The sequence below is a fragment of the Anabas testudineus genome, chromosome 14 (genome assembly GCF_900324465.2).
Source record: "Anabas testudineus chromosome 14, fAnaTes1.2, whole genome shotgun sequence".
NCBI lineage: Eukaryota > Metazoa > Chordata > Actinopteri > Anabantiformes > Anabantidae > Anabas > Anabas testudineus.
In genome coordinates this window covers 33120-53952 of record NC_046623.1, presented here as the reverse complement: position 1 = coordinate 53952, position 20833 = coordinate 33120, and the positions used below count along the sequence as shown (strand labels likewise).

At 40.5% G+C, this 20833-nt stretch overlaps 1 protein-coding gene across 5 annotated transcripts in view; it reads right to left on the bottom strand.

Annotated features, from left to right (window-relative positions):
• Window positions 1-20833, bottom strand: part of LOC113169397 (angiomotin-like) — a 44501-nt gene that overhangs the window by 10066 nt on the left and 13602 nt on the right. For all 5 annotated transcript variants that reach the window (XM_026370769.1, XM_026370772.1, XM_026370773.1 and 2 more), the window contains 6 exons: window positions 16984-17548; window positions 15299-15443; window positions 13463-13555; window positions 12889-13034; window positions 739-888; window positions 157-353 (listed from right to left, as the gene is read on the bottom strand). In XM_026370769.1, coding sequence (XP_026226554.1) covers window positions 157-353; window positions 739-888; window positions 12889-13034; window positions 13463-13555; window positions 15299-15443; window positions 16984-17548 — 1296 coding nt within the window. The remainder of the gene's footprint in view (window positions 1-156; window positions 354-738; window positions 889-12888; window positions 13035-13462; window positions 13556-15298; window positions 15444-16983; window positions 17549-20833) is intronic.

Sequence of the window (20833 nt, the reverse complement as noted above, 5' to 3'; positions counted from 1 at the left end):
TAGTAAACAGACTGTGCTTTAGTATCTGGGGGAATTGAGATGCTCCTGAATGGTTCCCACCCAGTTTTTACTAAACATTGTAATAGCATATTTGATAAAGTGGAGGTTTTCTCAACTTTCCCCTGCTGTGTCGTCTGGATCAAAATGCACACATACCTCTGAGTGGCAACAGAGGCAGCAGCATCCAGGGCAAACTGCCTCATTACGCTTTCCTCCAAATACTTCTGCTCCCACTTGGTCATGTCAGCCTCCAGAGCTAGGATTCGCTCTTCCTTCTCCCTTAGGTGCTCCATTAACGCTGTGGCATTAAACTCGGATGGGATTGCAGCACTGCTTTGGGAGCCTCCCTGACGCTGAAAGGAATAAACAGAAGGGACAGAAAATAAAATTAGAAAATAACACTTTCACAAATTTAATAAATAAAAATAAATTAAATCAAAAAGCAGGATTCAACTAAGTAGTAAAGGTTTTCAGGAACTTTAAGCAAATCCAGTTGTCACAGAACCACCCCATAAGTAGGATGACTAAAAATATTCTTAGATCTTTGTCACTATTATTTTTTTAATTAAATATAAAGTTTAAATGATTTGCAAATTATTCCATGCTGGTATTGCATTTCTTGACTTGGTACAGTGTAACAACTTTAGTATACAGTATTGTAAATTATATTGAAATGGGTAGAGTCATCCCCACATGCTCATAGTGTCTTTAATTTTAATACATTTTATGGTTTGTTACCTGCTGCATGCGAAGTGACTCCAGCTCTCTCTCTAATCTGGTACGCAGTCTATGCTCGAGTTGTTCTCTTTTCTCACAGGCTGCTTGTAACTGAGTCAGAGCTTGCTGCATCCTCTCCACCTTCTCCACATAAACCTGCTTCTTCTTCAGCTGTGCATGTGTACACACACACACACACACACACACACACACACACACACACACACACACACACACACAAAAAAAAAAAAAATCACATTTTCTGATTTAGTAGAAACCAGTCCTTGAATGGTCTATTCAAAGTTTGCGCTCAAATTGTATATTGTCAAGTCTCAAGGACCCAATCTCTGCTCAGGCTCAGTCCAAACACCGCCCATGACAGCTGGCAAACTAGCAGTCCGATATAGTTTTTCCTTGCTACAGCAGATTCACACTGCAAACAGCAAAACAGCAGCAGCAGCAAAGTGCAAAGCATGGACAGACCTCACTTTTTGAAGACGTAAGTGTTACCAGCACTGAGAGTTTTGTCTTGTTTGTTTCCTCGGTTAGCTTGTTCAATGTAGTATCTCTCTCTCTCCGTACATTTCTGCAGGTTTTCAATGTAGAGTTACTACCTCTTACAACTTGGCCAGTATTTTGTCTGTTGCTTTTTATGGCTAGAGTGTGCAAAACACAAGGTGAAAAAAATAACACTGCAGGTTTTAACATGTGCATTAATATAGAGCACAAACGTGACATTCATGAGCACAGAATATAGAATTCCATGTATGTTTATCATAATATTGGGCTCAAATTGTCTTTTTCTCTTCTCAGATGTCATTTTCCCTCACCCCTTGATAGTTTTTCTCCTGCACCAAGTGGATTACATTCAGCTGTTGTCTGTGCTTAACTGACAGTTGAGGTGTGTATAAGCTGATGGTTTTGTGTGCGCGTGTGTGTGCGCGCGTGTGTGTGAGTGAAACTATTGAATAGTCTGATCACAATCACTAAGCTAGTGGTGAAACATCACCTCAAAAAGGGCTTTTTTCTATTCCTTTCCATCCAGCAATGTTATAGATAAGCAGGATAAGCTCAGGAGCTTATATGGCTTTCTTGTGTACATACAAGACTTTAATCCACCAACCTTCCTCTGTCATCATTATTAGAGGTCAACTGACATGGCCAATGCTGATCTTTAGAGAGCATGACCACCACATTAGAAATAAGTAGGATTTTAAAATACATTTTAAAATATTATTTGTAGACAATAAGGATATGAGCATGTTACGAACAGGGACTGACGGGACGAACGAGTAAGAACAAAAAAGATATATTTTTTAACAAAAAACGTCAGTGGACACAGGAAACTAACAAACATGAACAAAGTATCAAAAGAAAGAGACCCGAACACACGGTGCTACAAAGTACAAACAAAACCTTGACAAACCTACAAAAGAACCAACTAATAATTCACTAGACAAAATTACCAACGACAACTCACTAATAGAAATACAAAGTAACAAACGAAAATCACTGCTCGTGGCAGGAAAACAAGAACAAAACAGACAAAGCTAACAGGACAAAGTACCAACTAAAAAACTTTGCTTAAACGCAGACCAAACATTTCAAACATGCTAACAGAAACAGACTGGTGCCTCACGGACAAACAAACAAACAAACAAACACTTCCAACTAACAAACAAAACAGAGGTTCCGGACACACAAACGAACACACGAACTGAGCAGAGTGGAGGATGATATGGAGCGAGCAAAGAAACAAAACGAACTAACCAGAGAACTGCGATGAACAGCATGAATAATGTCAACAAACCAGCAATGAACTGAAGACTGAGGTGTGCTTATAAAGCAGAGGGAGTGCACAGGTGAACTGAGCCTAGTCCGGGGAGTTCAGTGGAAAGTGGAGGAAGTCCATATATGGGTGTGTGGCAGGAGGGTGAGACACAGAACAAAAACAAAACAGAACAACCCGACAGGGGCAGAAGGGGGAATTGTAACATGAGCATGTCTAATAAAACTACTGTACTATATTTTTAGGTACACTCTGTTGACAATGTATTAGAATAAAGTTAAATAATTACTTGATGTATACTACTATATACATCAAAATATATAATAGTCCTGACATTAAGAATTGGGTGAAGTCAATGGAAATCAGTTATTATTGTTCATTAATGTTCCTCTCCACTGCCGATGCGATTCACTGCTGAGCAGAAAGCCTGCATCTGGCAAAGGGAGGAGCTGATTGGAGTTTAAACAAGCTTCTGTCACACACAGTCACCAGAACTTGCTCAATTTTTTAACATTTAGCAAATGAGACTATTATGACTACTACTACTAATATGACTATGAGATTAAAGTCTATTTTTGCATTGAGTGAGTTTTATCTTTAGTTTGTTTATAGCATTTAGCAATTAGTTAACACATACTGCTCTTTTAAAATGCACTAATAATTATATGATAATGTTAAATGTTAAATGATACAGTACGTTCCACCAAGGGTAATTACTGTCACCATCAGCACCCATTCGTGTGACTGCACAACTACATCTTTTTAATCATTTTACTGCAGCTCAGTATAGATAGATAGATAGATCATTACCTATTCATTTACTATTTGTGAAGCAACAGTGGCACTAAAAGTATATGTCACATTACTGTGGCTAAACTCAGCAACTACTCTGTGTTTCATGTGTGCCAAACCATGGAGGTTGATCTGAGATGACCACGGCTGTCAGGTAAATCACTAACACCAACTAATTGAATTATCGTTGTTTATATAACACTAGTTCATCAACATTACAGCAAGTTGTTTAGTGGGAGATACTGTACAGTTTACTCAAACATGTGGCAAGAGGGTTGTGATACAGAAAATTGTGTGTGGTTCCAAACTCAAAATATGTTTCCGCATCTGAATCTACCCGACCAGCTGTGTCACAGTCCACAATATGGTCACATCATCAGAATGTCAATGTTAATAAAGTAATATGTAAGCAATTAAACATTTGGCAAACATTTTGGTGTATTATATTCATAAGATCAAACATGTCACCAACTCCTAATCTCCTCCGCTTGTAGGGGAAACAAACAAACAAAAAGTTTGGATTTTGTTACTATGTACAGATTCATAGTCACATTTATATTTAACATTATTAACAACTGATCTATCCAGAGATAAGCAGCAAACGTAATGCTTGGCATAATTTAACATTAAAATGGAAGTCTTGGCTAGTTTAGCAGCACAACTATTAAGGAGCATCTGTTTTGTGTCATGCAAATTGAACACTTACCATTATTAGGCCAGTAAACATGTAATTTTCCATAGTCTTCATGTAGCAGAGTGCAGTGTTATTTCTTATCGTCACACAGGTGGTGTTGGTCCTCAGAGAGAAGCTTTCGGTGTCCAGGCAGACCCCACAACAAAACCTTCAGCCAATAAAATTGGCTGCGGCCAGCCCCCACCCCCCTGCAATACACACCTCTCTGTTAAACCACAAGCCCAAAACTGTCAGTCAAGCACAGAGAACAGCTGAGCGTAAGCCACTTGGTGCGCAAGAAAAAACATCTAATTGAGATGGAAAAGGAAATTTGAGAGGGGCGAAAAACAATTTGAGTACAATATTATAATAAACAAGCAACTCTATATTCTGTGCTCACGAGTGTCACATCTTTGCTCTTGAGTGGGATATTTATGCGTGCAACATGTAAAACCTGCAGTGTTCATTTTTTTCACTTTGTGCTTTTGCATGCACTAGTGCAATGATCTAACGCCATAAATTGCAACAGACAAAACACTGGCAAAGTTGTTAGGGGCAGTTACTCCACAGTGGAAACCTGCAGAAATGTACAGAGAGGGAGACATAAAGAAGCACAACTACAGGGCTAATCTCACAACCCAAAGTGTGTGCCGATTACAAAAGGAGCTTGATAGCTAAAGGCCCTGCCTCCCATTCTACTGTTGGAAACTGGAAACCACATGTAGACTTGCAGTATGACAGCCAAATGTTATAATTGGACAATATGGCACTGTTAAGATAAAGGTTTTAGAAGTCATAGTGGTTCCCAATAAACCACTGTTACACAACTTTTGATGACCAAAAGCCCTTACATTAAACACTTCAGCAAACACCGGACAGACTGTCAAAGGATATTTACACAAGTCGCCATTTTCAAACTTTTTTGAGATCATGTTTTATTTACTCTATTATGTAAGAGTCAAATATGATCTGGTTATATATGCAAACATTAGGCTATAATATGGACCAAATCCATAGAAATAACTGGTATATGTTCTGAATCTGAGTCCTATAGTCAGTGAATAAGCAGTTTAAAACAAACTAGAATTAACAAAGAAGATATCATGAAGATGTCATGAGGTGGCAAATAATAGCATTCTGATACAGGTGGTAGTGATATTATAAACATTAATGAATGCATATGAAATTACAGCTCTCAAAATCAGCCCAATGTCCATGAAGAAAACAGCTTTTAGTTTCAGTTCTATAACAGCTGCAGGTGAACATACCTTTGCTGTGCTGACAGTACTGCTGTTAATCAGGCAGTTTGTTCATTCTGAGGTTAATTGGTATCTGTCTAAATCCTATCCAGACCTTCCTGCTACTAATGTTTAAGTGATGATACGATAGCCTGCTAATGATAAAATTATACAGATTTATGAACAATTAGGTTATGTTTTATACAAACTTCTGAATATGTTCAGTTGTATTATGTGGTTATATTAAAATATAATCATATATGCATGGTATTTACAGTATAACAGGGGCATGTACAATTACAAATTAATGATGCTGATGGCGTGACAGAACAGAAGCTGAAGAAATTTTGACTTTGATGAATGTAAATGTACTTTATTGTATTGTCATCTGTTTCTCTTCCATCTTTAGACAGTTTGGTGTAGGACAAATGCATCAGCACAAGCTGGAAAAGGCAGAAGTGATGTTAACCACTTTACAGTGCATCTAGAAAGTATTCACACTTATTCACAAGACTTTTTCCAAACTTTGTTATGGTGCAGTCTTATTTCAAAATGGATCAAATTCATTATTTTCTTCAGAATTCTACAAACAATACCCCCTATTGACGTGATGTTCGTTTGAAATCTTTGAAATGTAATAAAAATAAAAAATGAAAAAAATGACATATAAGTATTCACAGCCTTTGCTAAATTTAACAACAATTACAGCCTCTAATCTTTTTGAGTAAGATGCTACAAGCTTGACACCCTTTTTTTCGGGCAGTTTTTCCCATTCTTCTTTGTAGTACCTCTCAAGGTCTATCAGGTTGGATGGGGAGCATCATGTCATTTTTAGATCTCTCCACAGATGTCAATCGGGTTCAAGTCTAGGCTCTGGCTGTGCCACTCAAAGAATTTACAGAGTTGTCCGGTAGTCACTCATTTGTTATCTTGGCTGTAAGCTTAGGGTTGTTGTCCTGTTGAAACATGAACTGTCACCCTGGTCTGAGGTCCAGAGCACTATGAAACAGGTTTCTGTCAAGGATGTCTCTGTAAATTCTGAATGTCTCTGCATTAATCTTTCCCTCTATCCTCACTAGTCTCACAGTATTTGCAAAAAACATCCCCCACAGCATGATGCTGCCAGCAGTAAGCTTTGCTGCAGACCCCCAGATTTCCGGCAGACTTACTGGAGACCCAATGTTGACGCTGATGTTGTGTTGTATTGTCTGGCTGGAAAGTCAAGAACTTCTATCTTGGGGAGGAAGCATGAGACATGCAGGGACATGCAGAACTTTGTAATGAGACAGTGGAGTGATCTGATGGAAAGGACAGGAAGAGCTGTGTGTCATCAGCATAGCAATGATTGGAAATACTAGGAGAGAGGAGATTGGTTAATGTAATCTAGAGATAAAGTATAGATGGAAAAAAAAGTAGAGGACCAAGAACTGAGCCCTTCCCTGCCCTCAGCCGCAGGCCAGTGGAGAGGCAGTTAGAGTTTGAAATTTGGCCCTGCCAAGATACCTTGAAGGTTCATTCAGACAAGTAAGACTTAAGCTAGAACCAGTGATGTCCAAATTAGAGAGTGCAGACAGGAGGATCTGGTGGTTCACAGTGTGAAAAGCTGCAGATAGATCAATTAAGATAAAGACTGAACAGCAGTTTTTGTAGCCTGATATTCCATATGTATCCTGACCTTCAGGAGTGTCGTTTCTGTGAAGTGACTACCTCCGAACCAAGACTAGTTGACATCAAGGTGGTCATTACTAGAAAGGAAGTCAGTCATTTGATGAAGACTGCTAATTCAAGGGTCTTGAGTAGGAATGGAAGACGAGAAACAGGTCTGTAATTCTACACAAAGGAGGGGTCAAGAGTAGTTTTCTTAAGGAGTGGGGTAATCTGGTCCTGCTTAAATTAATTGGGAAAGTAGCCTGTTATGAGTTTTGTGTTAATGATTTATGTAATGGCTTGGATTAGTGTGGGCGCAGTTTTCTGACGTAGCGTGTACTCTACCATACAGGCCTGAGTGGTGGAGTGTTGAAAAGATGGTTGTTCTTCTGAAAGAGGCTCTTCAAAAAGAAACACTGGAGTTCTTTTAGAGTGAGTCATGCCCCTGACCTCGATTGCTCAGTTTGGCCAGGCAGCCTGCTCTAGGAGGAATCCAGGTGGCTCCAAACTTCATCCATTTTTGGAAGATGGATACAACTGTGCTCATTGGTACTTTTAATGCTGCACAAATTTTTCTGTACCCTTTGAGTGTCATGGCAAAGACTGAATTTTTTATTTTTATTTTAAAAGAAGTTAAAAATACCTTAACATCTTTCATGGTGGTATTATGGGGTATTGTTTGTAGAATTTTTAGAAAAATCTGTTGGAATAAGGCTGTAACATGACAAAATCTGGAAAAAGTTAAGTACTGTGAATATTTTGTAAGGTTTAAGACCTTAAATATGACCATATACAGAATTATATAAAAAAAACAAGAATCCCACTTGAATGAACAATACTGGCGACAATGTTAAAACTCCCTCTAAAAGAAGAAACCTCCAGCAGAAAGAGGCTGAGGATGGGCAGCCACCTGTCGCAACCAGTTGGGGTAAGTGGAAAGAGGAGAGCGAAAAGAACAGCATTAAAAGAACGACAAGAAGCAGCAAACACTGGACATTTTGGTAGGACCAACTTGCAGCTCTGAGGCTGGGGATACTTGCAGAAAGGTACAAAGAGGGACAGAGAGAAGAAGCTGTTGGGAAAATATGGTACTATGAAGTCTTATGAAGATATGATAGAGCTTAATTATTAAGTGCTTTATATTTGAGAAGAAGGACTTTAAATATATTCTGGTTTTTACAGAGCCAGTAGAGAGAAGCTATTGTAAGAGAAATCTGATCTCTCTTGCTAATTCCAGTCAGAACCTTGGCTGCAGCATTTTAGATTAACTGGATGCTTTTTAAGGTTTTGGATCTTTTTTTGTAAGTGTAAATGTAAGTACAAGTGAGGTCTTAGCAATAAATCTATAGCTGTTGTATATGTGAGTCCACCCATGTCAGTTGCAGGGATGATATAATTTTTTTTCCCTCTATTAGTTTGACTATTTGTAAAGAAATTAAAGTCATATTACTACTTCCCAGCTTACTTGATGTCTGCTTTAAGCTACAGATGTGTGAATTGTACCATGGAGCTAGCCCCTATCTAACTCACTTGAGGACGAAGGCCAAACATTGTTTTCTTTTTTAAGAAATCATTTGCATGGATCTACCTAAATCTACAAATCTTCTCTGTGTCTTTCTCATCTTTCCCTTGGGTCCAGTTTTGCAAACCTGAACCTGTAAAGCTACATACGGGATCTGCACCACTGCCCACCACAATGCTTACGTGCAGTTTATGATAAATCTAGTTTAACACATCCAAAAATCAGCAACACAAAACAATATTAACTGTGTCAGCATGGTCTCTCTGACAGTTCTGCAGCTACAGTACAGAGACTGACAAACCGAAGCCCGAAGGTCGAGTCCAGATTCTGGTGCCAGGTTGGGTTTAGGCAATAAAAGTACTTAGGGTTAGAGACAGATTGCGTTTTGGATTAAATTTAGATGTTGTGTAAACTGACATTTGAATTTTGACATTGTTTAAAATTTGGGTCACAAAACTGAATGTAGAACTGCAAGATTGGATATTTTGTCATTTGTGAAGCTGTTTACAGAAAACACAATTAGTAATTACCCCACAAAATTTACACTGCTCAAAAAAATAAAGAGAGCCCATAATTTTTCGATGTAAGTCCAAGTCCATCACACTTCTGGGATATAAACCTGTCCAGTTAGGAAGCAACGCTGATTGTCAATCAATTTCACCTGCTGTTGTGCAAATGGAACAGACAACAAGTGGAAATTTACAGGCTATTAGTAAAACAACCCCTATAAAGGAATGGTTCTGCAGGTGGTGGCGACAGATCATTTTCCTGTCCTTATCCCTTCTGGCAGATTTTTGGTCAGTTTTACACTTTGCTAGTGCCATCTCCACTAGAGGTAGCATGAGGCCGAGTCAGATGTGTAAAAAACTTACACAGTCAGCTCTGGTTAGAAATGCAAAATGACACAAAAATAACTGACTTTGTGTTTATCATCTGTCTGCATATCCAACTGCTGTCAGCCCGGCTACAGAGTGATAAGTGGCACGATAAAATTGTGCTAGTAAAGATAAAAAATGGTTCTGTTATTTTTATTTTTCATTCTCAATAATATTTAATAAGAATGCCTTTACCTGCTACAAATTATGAAAGGTAACCTATGACTAAAACAAAAACTAACTTTCACTGACTAAATTTTGACTAAAACTAAGAGAAAATAAATTACTGAAATATGACAGAAATACATTTTAAATTTCGATCAAAATTAACACTGCCAGGTTGCATCCCACACTGTTCGGGAGCTAAGTGATGCCCTGGGTCTAGATCTGGGAGGAGATATCTCAGGACACCATCCATATGTCATTTTCTGTAATGCTATACGTCAGAAATGCCTGGAAGAAATTTCTCTGTAAAGGTCTGGCACAAACATCTGCTTGGACTTAATAGAATACAAGTCTGCACAGTTTATACACCATAAACTAAAAACTCACTGGGTAGCGGAGGCATAGAAACACAATGCACAAATTCAAATTAATTACAGCAATGAGGGGAAGTTGTTGTGATCATTCTTAAACTTTAGGTAGTATCTAAGTACGCCTTACCCGAGATGAAGCTTTTATCTGTTTCTCACTTTGCATCTCAGAATGTCTGCACCTAATGGCACTCTTGTTTAATTAAGACACCACTGTGATTTTGGAGTACTGTATGCATTCTGTTAATCAAATTCAGTAAGGGTTGGCGCTTGGTTGTCACACCTCTGAATCCGAATTTGTTTTACCTATGATAGACTGAGGTCTACTGATGTGTGCAGACCGCTGCGAAGGACAGCTGCTAAGGATGTTTTATGACACTGTGATGGCCTCAGGCCACAGTGCAAAAAGGAGTGCTACCGCAGGTCATTCCACCCGACAGCCATCAGACTATACAACACAGTACTACAGTGACAAATTATGTACCTACACAGTGTATTTCATTCGTTGTTGCTGTTGCTGTTGTTGTTTCTGTCATTTGTTTTTATACTGGTGTTAACTGGTTATATTATCGTTGTTCGGTGTGTAATTTAATTTAATTGTCTTGCAATTTAAGTGGGCAATGACAGGGAAATCCCCCTGTCGTCCTACTGGGGGATTTCAACGCTCACGTGGGCAATGACAGTGATACCTGGAGGGGCGTGATTGGGAGGAACGGCCTCCCGGATCTGAACCCGTTATTGTTATTGGACTTCTGTGCGAGTCACAGTTTGTCCATAACGAACATCATGTTCAAGCATAAGGTTGTCCATCAGTGCACGTGGCACCAGGACACCCTAGGTTGGAGGTCTATGATCGACTTTGTGGTTGTGTCATCTGACCTCCGACCATATGTCTTGGACACTCGGGTGAAGAGAGGGGCTGAGCTGTCAACTGATCACCACCTGGTGTTGAGTTGGATCCGGTGGCGGAGGAGGAAGCTGGATAGACTTGGCAGACCCAAACGTATTGTGAGGGTCTGTTGGGAACGTCTGGTGGAACCCTCTGTCAGAGAGGTCTTCAACTCCCACCTCAGGGAGAGCTACAACCAGGTCCCGAGGGAGCCTGGAGACATTGAGTCCGAGTGGACCATGTTTTCCACCTCCATTGTCAATGAGGCTGTTCCGAGCTGTGGCCGTAGGGTCTCTGGTGCCTGTCGCGGCGGCAACCCCCGAACTTGGTGGTGGACACCGGAAGTAAGGGAAGCCGTCAAGCTGAAGAAGGAGTCTTATCAGGCTTGGTTGGCCAGTGGGACTCCTGACGCAGCTGATGGGTATTGGCAGGCCAAACGTGCCGTAGCCCGCGTGGTCACGGAGGCAAAAACTCAGACCTGGGAGAAGTTCGGCGAGGCCATGGAGGAGGACTATCGCCTGCCCCAAGGAATTCTGGCAAACCGTCCGGCGCCTCAGAAGAGGAAAGCAGTTTCCTGCCAACACTGTTTACATTGGAGGTGGGGAGCTGCTGACCTCGACTGGGGACATTGCAGGACGGTGGAAGGAATTCTTTGAGGATCTCCTCAACCCCGTCGACACGCCTTCTGTTGAGGAATCAGAGGCTGGGAACTCAGAGGCTGACTCGTCCATTTCCCTGGTCGAAGTCACTGAGGTAGTCAGTAAGCTCCTCAGTGGCAAGGCACCAGGGGTGGATGAAGTTCGCCCTGAGTACCTTAAGTCTCTGGATGTTTTAGGGCTGTCTTGGTTGAAACGCCTTTGCAGCATCGCGTGGAGATCAGTACCTCTGGACTGGCAGACCAGGGTAGTGGTTCCTCTTTTTAAAAAGGGGGACCGGAGTGTGTGTTCCAACTATAGGGGGAAAACACTCCTCAGCCTCCCTCGGAAAGTCTATGCCAGAGTGCTGGAGAGGAGAATTAGGCCGCTAGTTGAACCTCGGCTCCAGGAGGAACAATGCGGTTTTCGTCCTGGCCGTGGAACACTGGACCAGCTCCATACTCTTGCCAGGGTGCTTGAGGGTTCATGGGAGTTCGCCTATCCAGTCTACATGTGTTTTGTGGACTTGGAGAAGGCGTTTGACCGTGTCCCTGGTGGCATCCTGTTGGAGGTACTCTGGGAATACGGGATTCGGGAGCCTTTGCTAAGGGCCGTTTGGTCCTTGTATGACCGGAGTAGGAGCTTGGTTCGCATTGCCGGCAGTAAGTCAGACTTGTTCCCGGTGCTCGTTGGACTGCGACAGGGCTGCCCTTTGTCACCGATCCTGTTCATTACTTTTATGGACAGGATTTCTTTGGGGACCACAGGATCTCATCTCTGCTTTTTGCAGATGACGTTGTCCTGTTGAGTGAGGGAAAAAGGGAGCGTCAGATTGACAGACGGATTGGTGCATCAGCAGCAGTAATGCGGTCAGTGTACCGGTCCATGGTGGTAAAAAAGGAGCTGAGCCGAAAGGCAAAGCTCTCGATTTACCAGTCAGTCTACGTTCCTACCCTCACCTATGGCCATGAGCTTTGGGTCATGACCGAAAGGACAAGATCGCGGATACAAGCGGCCGAAATGAGTTTCCTCCGTAGAGTGGCTGGGCGCACCTTTAGTGATAGCGTGAGGAGCTTAGTCACCCGGGAGGAGCTCGGAGTAGAGGCGCTGCTCCTCTGCATCGAGAGGGGCCAGTTGAGGTGGCTTGGGCATCTGTTTCGGATGCCTCCGGGACGCCTGGTAGGGGAGGTTTTCCAGAAGAGCTGGAGGAGGTGTCTAGGGAGAGGGAACTCTGGGCATCTCTGCTTAAGCTGCTCCCCCCGCGACCTGGCCCCGGATAAGCGGTAGAAAATGGATGGATGGATGGATGGATGTCTTGCAATTTATTTAATTTTTTCTTGTATAGCTAATATTGATGCTGTCCACTCAATACTGCTTTTCTATACTGTTGTCCTATTTAATGTCACCTTGCTGCTGTAGACTTTACAGAAGAATTTCCCCATTGTGGGATAAACTAAAGTCTATCATATCATATCTTATCTTATCTTATAAGTAACAGACTGTGATGGCATATAGCAAGCAAGATACCCAAATAAAAAAAAACAAAATTACAGTAGGAGTCACAGGTGAAGGTCATACCTCTTCCTCCAGTTTGACCACTTTAGCCTGGGCATTGTTGAGTGCTTGGTCTCTGATCTCAATGTGTCTCCTCTGGTCTTCAGTGGTGGAGCGCAGGGCATTTAACTCGATCTCCAGCTTCTCCTTTTCACGCAGTGTCTCTTTGTCTGAACACACAAAAGCACAATAATCCATGCATAGAAATAATGCTTTTGCTCTTGTTTTTATGTTTACGTCAGCCACTCTAAGCAAAATGGTCTTGTTTATTAGATGACCTTCCTCTTCTATGCTGTGGCTGTCTTTTGTTTTTTTGTACCTGAAAAATTCCCATACATGTGTACATAGATTTTGTGTACTTGGACAGGGGAAAAGTGCAGCACTTCTTCCTTCGCCTCTCACCAAATGGATAGACAGGGGCCATGTTACACTGTACACTGCACACAACCTGAGAGAGACAGTACTTTGCCTTTGACAAATCTTATAAAAAAGCTGGTACAACAGAAATGGTTTGCGGTTGTGAAACCGTGGCTTTTCAAAACCTTGGCATACCTTGAAATTGAAAACCAGCCCATGCCTATTTGTATGGGGTACTCACTTTGTACAAGAAGCTGGGAGATGGTTTTGCGGTTGTCCTCTGAGCCATCGCACTCTTTAGCCGCGAGTTGCTTATTTGCTGTTTCCATGCGCTCTTTAAAACACAGACAAAATTAAGTGGTGTTTATATGTATTTTGCTGTGATTAACAGACATTACGGGAGAAATAAAGTTCAGACACCTCACTGAGCTTGCTGTAGTGTAACAAGTAACAACTAGTTGCAGGCTCAGTATAAGTGTTAAAGAGAGTAGTAGTTTTTTTTTTCATTCCGGTAGACTTCTCCTGGAAAACAGATTTCTTTGGGCATGTAGACAGTACACATTAACAGCTTTTAACAATGAAAGGAAATCAGTGGAGTGACTGGATGAAATAAGAAATCCTTATTTTGTTTATCATGGAGGAATGCCTCCTTGTTTTTAAAAGTCAGAATAAGGCTAGGGATATATGTGCTGGGAGCACCACTTGAGTTACATACTTTCTTTCTTTCTTTCTGTATGTGTCTGGAGGACATTTTGCCACAAGAGACTAACCTGAGTCTGATCATCACTGACTATTGGAATTTCTTTGTCAACTTTTGAATGTTTGGATAACTACTGATAAAACGGCAGCAACATTATGGCATATATGTTGATACAGCTAGTCATTTGAAAACTTGACTAGCTAAGTATGCTTTTTTTCAACAGGTACCAATATTCTTGTGGTGATTTAAAGCTGTTTCAGAGTTTGTTCCATACACTAAAATACTGGTTACATATAGGAACAATGTTACATATCCGATTGTGTAGTACAAAAGTGAAAACTAACAAAACGACCTGCTTAGAAAGTGGAACATATCTGTGTTTCTCTCAATATGTTGTCTGTCTGCTCAATAACTGTAAAATTCTGTGAGCCAGTATAGTTTCCTTACAGCCATAAAGGTAGTAAAATAGGTAGAAAATGTCTGTACTCTGGAGCTCTTCATGGAGCAATCCATGGTACAATTCACAAATCCATAGCTTTAAGCAGACATTGCAAAAGCTGGAAAGGAGAACTAGCCTGGAAAGCCAGTTTCATAACATTATAATCCTAAAACCACATATTTTCATAATTAAGAGGGAAATATGAATAACCCTAGGTTTCTTTTTAGCACTTTAGCCAGCCTAACAAAAAATCATACCTGATTCAGGTAATCAGCAGCGGGTAGGGCAGACATAGTAGGAAAACTAGCAGGACAGTGGCCCTCGAGGACCGGGATTAGACACACCTGATCTAAACCATGTCTCTTAGACCCCATCCCAACTAGACTGCTCAAAGATGTTGGGTTTTCTATATAATTTTGGATACAGTTATATTTTTTAAGGTCTTAAACCTTACACTGAAAAGTGTAATTCAGTGAAGTTCAGTGAAGTTTAGTTATAGTAAAAATACATTTGAACACATTTTTTTCTGTATTGATGTTATTGGTTATGTGTATTTATGTTGGTGTTGGATCTTTCCTGGTTGTGGTTCCTTTTCTTTCTGTATGTGTTGAGAACAATTGTTATAAGGCAAAACTATTTCCCTCAGGGATTAATAAAGTTTTTTTAATCTTGAATCTTGAATGAACTTGTATGTGTGTGCCTTGGCAAGATTTCAGTTTTATTTTTATTGTCATTCAGACACAGAAAGGTGCACTTTATTCACATTTGCACAGTTGTTTTTAATAATGGTTCTACAATTCATTAATTTTGGCTCATAACCTGTGGGGGCAGCCCTTTAATTGTAATAGAACCTGCAACTAAGAAGAAGCTGCTTAACTAGCTACTTAAACACAAACATACAGGATGCCAAATGTTTTTCAACATGCTTGCTCTCTCACCTCTTAGATCCCTGTTGAAGTCATGAAGCCGACGCACCTCCAGCTCTAGCTTGTTCCTCATGGTTTTCTCCAGGGCCTCCCTCTTGGAGGAGGACTTGGCAAGGTTTTCATAGGCCTCTGATACCAGCTGAATCTCTGTTTCCAACTGCTCACAAACACAGGATAATGAAACAGGGTGACAATGGTGAAGGTGAAGTATCAAACGTATTTAAATGCAAATGTCTGCAAATATTATCTGCTGTATTTCAATATTGAATACTACTGATATGTCAAAACAAGTCTTACAGAAAGGCATACAACAAACAACAATGTATTCTGACTTTCTTATTTCACCATCTGGTGTTAGCAGATTCTTCCAAAACAGAAAACCAGTGAGTCTCCAGATCCAGATGGTGTAAACCATCCTTACTCGAAGGAAGTCGCCCCAGTCTTCAACTTTTCAAATGATCTTTGGAACTGTGTGACAGGTTGTTAGGAAACACAGGGGGTTGTCTTATTTTGTAAAGTTACCACATTCCACATGTCCTCTTCTAAGATTCTGCTGCAATGGTAACATAGGGGGGTAGCTGTGGCTCAATAGGTAGAGCAGTTGACTGCCAATCACAGGATTGGTGGTTTGATTCCCGGGTGCCACGTCACATGCCAAAGTGTCCTTGGGCAAGATACTGAAGTCTCTAATACCTAGTTGCCCCCGGTGAGTCAGGTCAGCTGCATGGCAGCTCTGCCATCGGTGTGTGAATGTGAATGTGAATGGGTGAAATGCGACGCAATGTAAAGCGCTTTGAGTACCAGCTAGGTAGAAAAGTGCTACATAAGTGCCGACCATTTACCATATGGATTGTCTTTTAACTGTTTCAAAGAAGTTAACATCATATATACAACAAAATAGATCATAGAACCTTAACAGAGAAAAGTCAATATATTGATAGTTACATGTTGAAGAGTGCAGTTTTAAATGTGTGTTAAACCTGTTAATTAGATGCAGAGTTTGCCCAAACTTGTTTGTAGCAGTGCTGTTATGCTGTGTGTAGCACTAGAGTGTACTATTAACTGCTAACTGCTAAAGTGAAGAGTGGTTTAAAATGGTAAATGGTGTGCACTTATATAGTGCTTTTTTACCTAACTGGTACTTAAAGCGCTTTACACTCTGTCTCATTCACCCATTCGCACACACCGATGGCAGAGCTGCTATGCAGCTGATCTGACTCACCAGGGGCAACTTGCTTCAGTATCTTGCCAAGGACACTTGGAATGTGGCTCAATAGGTAGAGCAGTTGTCTGCCAATCACAGGAGTGGGGGTTAGATTCTCGGCTGCCATGTCACATGCCAAAGTGTCCTTGGGCAAGATACTGAACCCCTAGTTGCCCCTGGTGAGTCAGGTCAGCTGCATAGCAGCTCTGCCATCGGTGTGTGAGTGTGTGTGTGTGCTTGTGTGTGTGAATGGGTGAATGAGATGCAGTGTAAAATGCTTTGAGTACCAGCTAGGTAGAAAGAAGTAGAGATTTCTCTGTCCCAACAAAAAATGTTGGGACAGAGAAATCACTTTTACAAGGAACCTCTTTGTGGTTAATATGAAGAGAAGAAACTATTACAGTAATAAAAAGCAATGTACACATAAGCTTTTTGTTTAGTGATGAAAGTGAACATTTTAAATACTTTAAAGGGCTTCTGCAGAAGATATTACCTTGTGCAGCTTGGTGACTTTTTCTCGAAAGACCTCCATCTCCTGCCTCAGCATCTTGTTCTCTTCTGACAGCATGTCTACCATCTGGGGGGCGCGTGCCATCATAGCAAAGGGTTCTCCCTGCAGATGGGAATAGGAGTGTGGGAGGGGGAAATGTCCAACTTGGACTGGCACTTGGGGCTGAGAAAGTGGCGGTCCTTGTAACTGCTGTTGTGGCTGTTGTTGTTGTTGGTATTGATGCATTCTTGTGGTGGAGCCATATGGGTCATGAAGGAAACTATGACCTCTCTGTGGTGCTGATGAAATGGGCCCAGGGGAGATGGGCTCACCTGCATGGTGGGAGCCAAGACCCTGCGGACTGCGTGGACCCATGCTGGGGATGGATTCTCCCTGGCTATGGGGATTTTGGTGAGGAAAGGAGGAATGGGAGGAGAGAGAGGCACTGAGCATATTGCTGAGTGTGGAGGACTGGGCACGAGACAAGGAGCCCACAGACGTGATGGAGGAGGTGGGACTGTGCTGATGTATGGGCCTCTGGTAGTGAACAGAACCCTCCTTACTGGACCTGAGGAAAGATCAATTGGTTACATGGTCCTCAACCCTGACTGCTTCTCATCAATTTCACTTAAATTCATGAATTGTTCTCATAGAGAGAAAAGCCTCATAATGATTCTACTCAAACCTCATGATACTGAGATTTTTTTTATGATCAATGTATATCTGTTCCTTAATGCATTGATTAATAAGCTTGTTATAAAATGCCCAAGGGTCTGCTGGGTAGAAGGGAGCACACAGAGAAAGCAAAAGACTCAATATGCTGATTAAGAGAGCTAGCTATTTCCTGGGCTATTGTTTATTTTTGTGTGTTTTTTTATTTGATTTACAATTCATTAAGCATATTTGAGCATAGAATACTAATAAAATCACATCTGCATGTTAAGCTTTACTTTCGTGACTTCATGGTAGTGTGCTTGATGCATGGTGCTCCAGAACACTTTTGTCCTGTTTTATTCAGGTGATGTGCACAGAAATTATGCATTATATTTTTGGGTTATTCATCTGTCCATTTAAACAGACACCAAATTTTTGTGAAGGCAATATCTAAGTAATGCATGTAATTTACCACAAGTAACGGTTTAGATTTTGATGGCAAAAGGTCGCTGGCACCTCATGTTCATTCAGTTCTTGTTGTGAATGTAATGTCTCAGGAACAGCCAGAGGGAATTTCTACAAATTTAGCACAAATTGCCTTTTGGGGTCAAGGACAAACTGATTAGATCTTTGGTCAAAGGTCAAGTTTTCATCAATGCAACCTTTCAGAAACCCATGGAATGAATTTCTTTACATCCCGCACAAACATGCGCTCCTGCATAACACTATTAGAATATAGGTCTGGACATACATGTAAACTACACTAGTTACACTGGTTAGTATAGACATACAACCACAACGTGGTAATTCTAAGTTTGTTTAGACAACATTTCACAATTGCCTGCAGCCTTAAGTTTTGGGGCGGGACCACAATTTTGTACATGTTAGGGTGGGACTACACATGGAGTTCCACCTTCTGGTCAAGAAACGTGATTTTTTATAATATCTGCCTTTATTACAATATCACATGAAGTGGATAAGTGGTCATGCTAGATCAATATGTCTTAGTGTGATATTAGTCCTTCTTCCTTTTGACCACTGTTTACAAAGAATTTTTGTTGGTTTTGTTAGATCAGTTCAAACTAAAATTCACATCTCTGATTAGACAGATGAACCTTAGCACGTTTTAAGAAGCATGTTCTATAGTACCCCAGATAGTAACAAAGCTGAATAAAGATCAAAGAAGAAACAGGCCATAACCCTCTGTATGTGTCAGCTTGATCCCTTGAGTAATTTACCCAGAAAACAGAGATGCCAATATTAACTCCAAAAGCATTCATGCTTTTTTTGAAACGCAGCCTTTGTAGCTCCAAGGCATACCAGAAGAATACCTTGAGAATACCCTGGTTGCATATATAGGTATCATAATGAGGTTTCCATGTCTCCCAAGAGACAACATCCGATAATTTTAATGTGATTAATGTGACAAATTGTTAAATAAACACATCCTAACCTAAAAACGCTATAGCAAAGTATGTTTCATCTGCTGTTTGTTTGACACATCTTTTTGAGTAAGCAGGAAAAACACCATCTATCAACTGGCTTTTTGCAGAGCAAACATCCTAGCCTAAAAAGCAGTATAATCAACACCAAGCAGATCATGTTCCAACTTGTCCCTTCTGATGAACAAAATTCTGCAGTAATCATGTCTGTTTGAATCTGATTTGCTCTGAGGTAAACAGTCTTGTGTGAAACAGGCCCAACAGGCTCTGTTCTCACCACCTGCTATTGGGAAACCATTAAATGCTCATACATAATACACTACCTGGCAAGAAAAAAAGTCACACAAATATTTCTTAAAGGGGGTTTTACCCTCCACTGTCACTAGCACAAGTGCTGGCTCAAGTTGGATTTTTGGTTTTCTATATAATTCTATATACAGTTATATTTTGTAAGGTCTTAAACTTTACAATGTAAAGTGCCTTGAGATGGCTTTTGTTGTGATTTGGCGCTATATAAATTGAATGAACTGTGGTGGCCAGTCCATATGTGAAATTTATATCTTATGCTCGCTCACCACTCACAAACGGAATTACATTACATTTACATTTAGTCATTTGGCAGACACTTTTATCCAAAGCAACCTACAAGGGTAGGCAGTACCACATGGAAGGCAGTAATCTTACCACCACACTAACCAGTGATGGAAAAACCTGGTCATCCAATATATTCAGTTATTGACTTGACCTCATTGCATCGTCAGTTGAAATATATTAATCATTGCTGTGATTATCCAAAAGGCTTTTTTTGGCCAGGCAGTGTATCATTTTACAACTTTATTATTTTCAACTTGCTTATTGCAAAATAAATTCAGTTTTACTTAAGTAATTTAGTTCTTGTTGTTCTTGTTTAGTTCTACTTAGCAACTATGTATTTAAAGACTTAACATTTATGGTACTAAACACAACATTTAGGGTACTATACGTTTGTCATTTCTATACAACACTGTGCTGATTTAGTAATAATCTCCATCAAGAAACTTCTATGTCTGAGGGTCTGAGATCAACTCCTCTCCCAGTTGGCATGGATTCAAGTATTACTGAAGAATGGTTCCTGCACTTTTGACTTGCCTATTTTTATCAAATAAAGGTACAAATTTTTCAGTCTTCTAGAAAACTATTCTGCTAAACTCCAAAATCGAATTACACCTCTTATACTGGAATACATATTCATAGAAAATGAGAATAATATACTGAACAAAAAAGTAAAGTCAAAGTAAAACGTTATCCAAGGATTAAAGTACAGTTCAGCACAATCAAAAATCTCTTGCAGTCATCATTAAAGATTATCAACACATAGATATATAAAAAATAGAAAACTAACAACTAACTTCTCCAATGGCCTGATTTACTAATGAGCCTATTCAGGCACATGTAAAATAAAACTAACCTGGAGGATAGATATGTCCTTTAACAAAATGTTTCAGATTGAAGAAGGGTCAATGTTTTAACCTAAAAAGAAGATAATCAAGTGTCCATGGCTCATCTTCCAGATAACCTTACATGGATGACAGAGAATCTTTATCGACATATTGCTACCAATTTTGAGGCAGAAACCCCAAAGCTGGTGCAGGAGTAATTAAGGACAACAAGAAAAGTGGCAGACTACAGGAACCACTTGCATTTTATTTTCAGATGTAGATAACAGAGCCTCTTCACCGTCATTGTATTTCACCTCACAAGGGGTTCTCAGAGGTGTG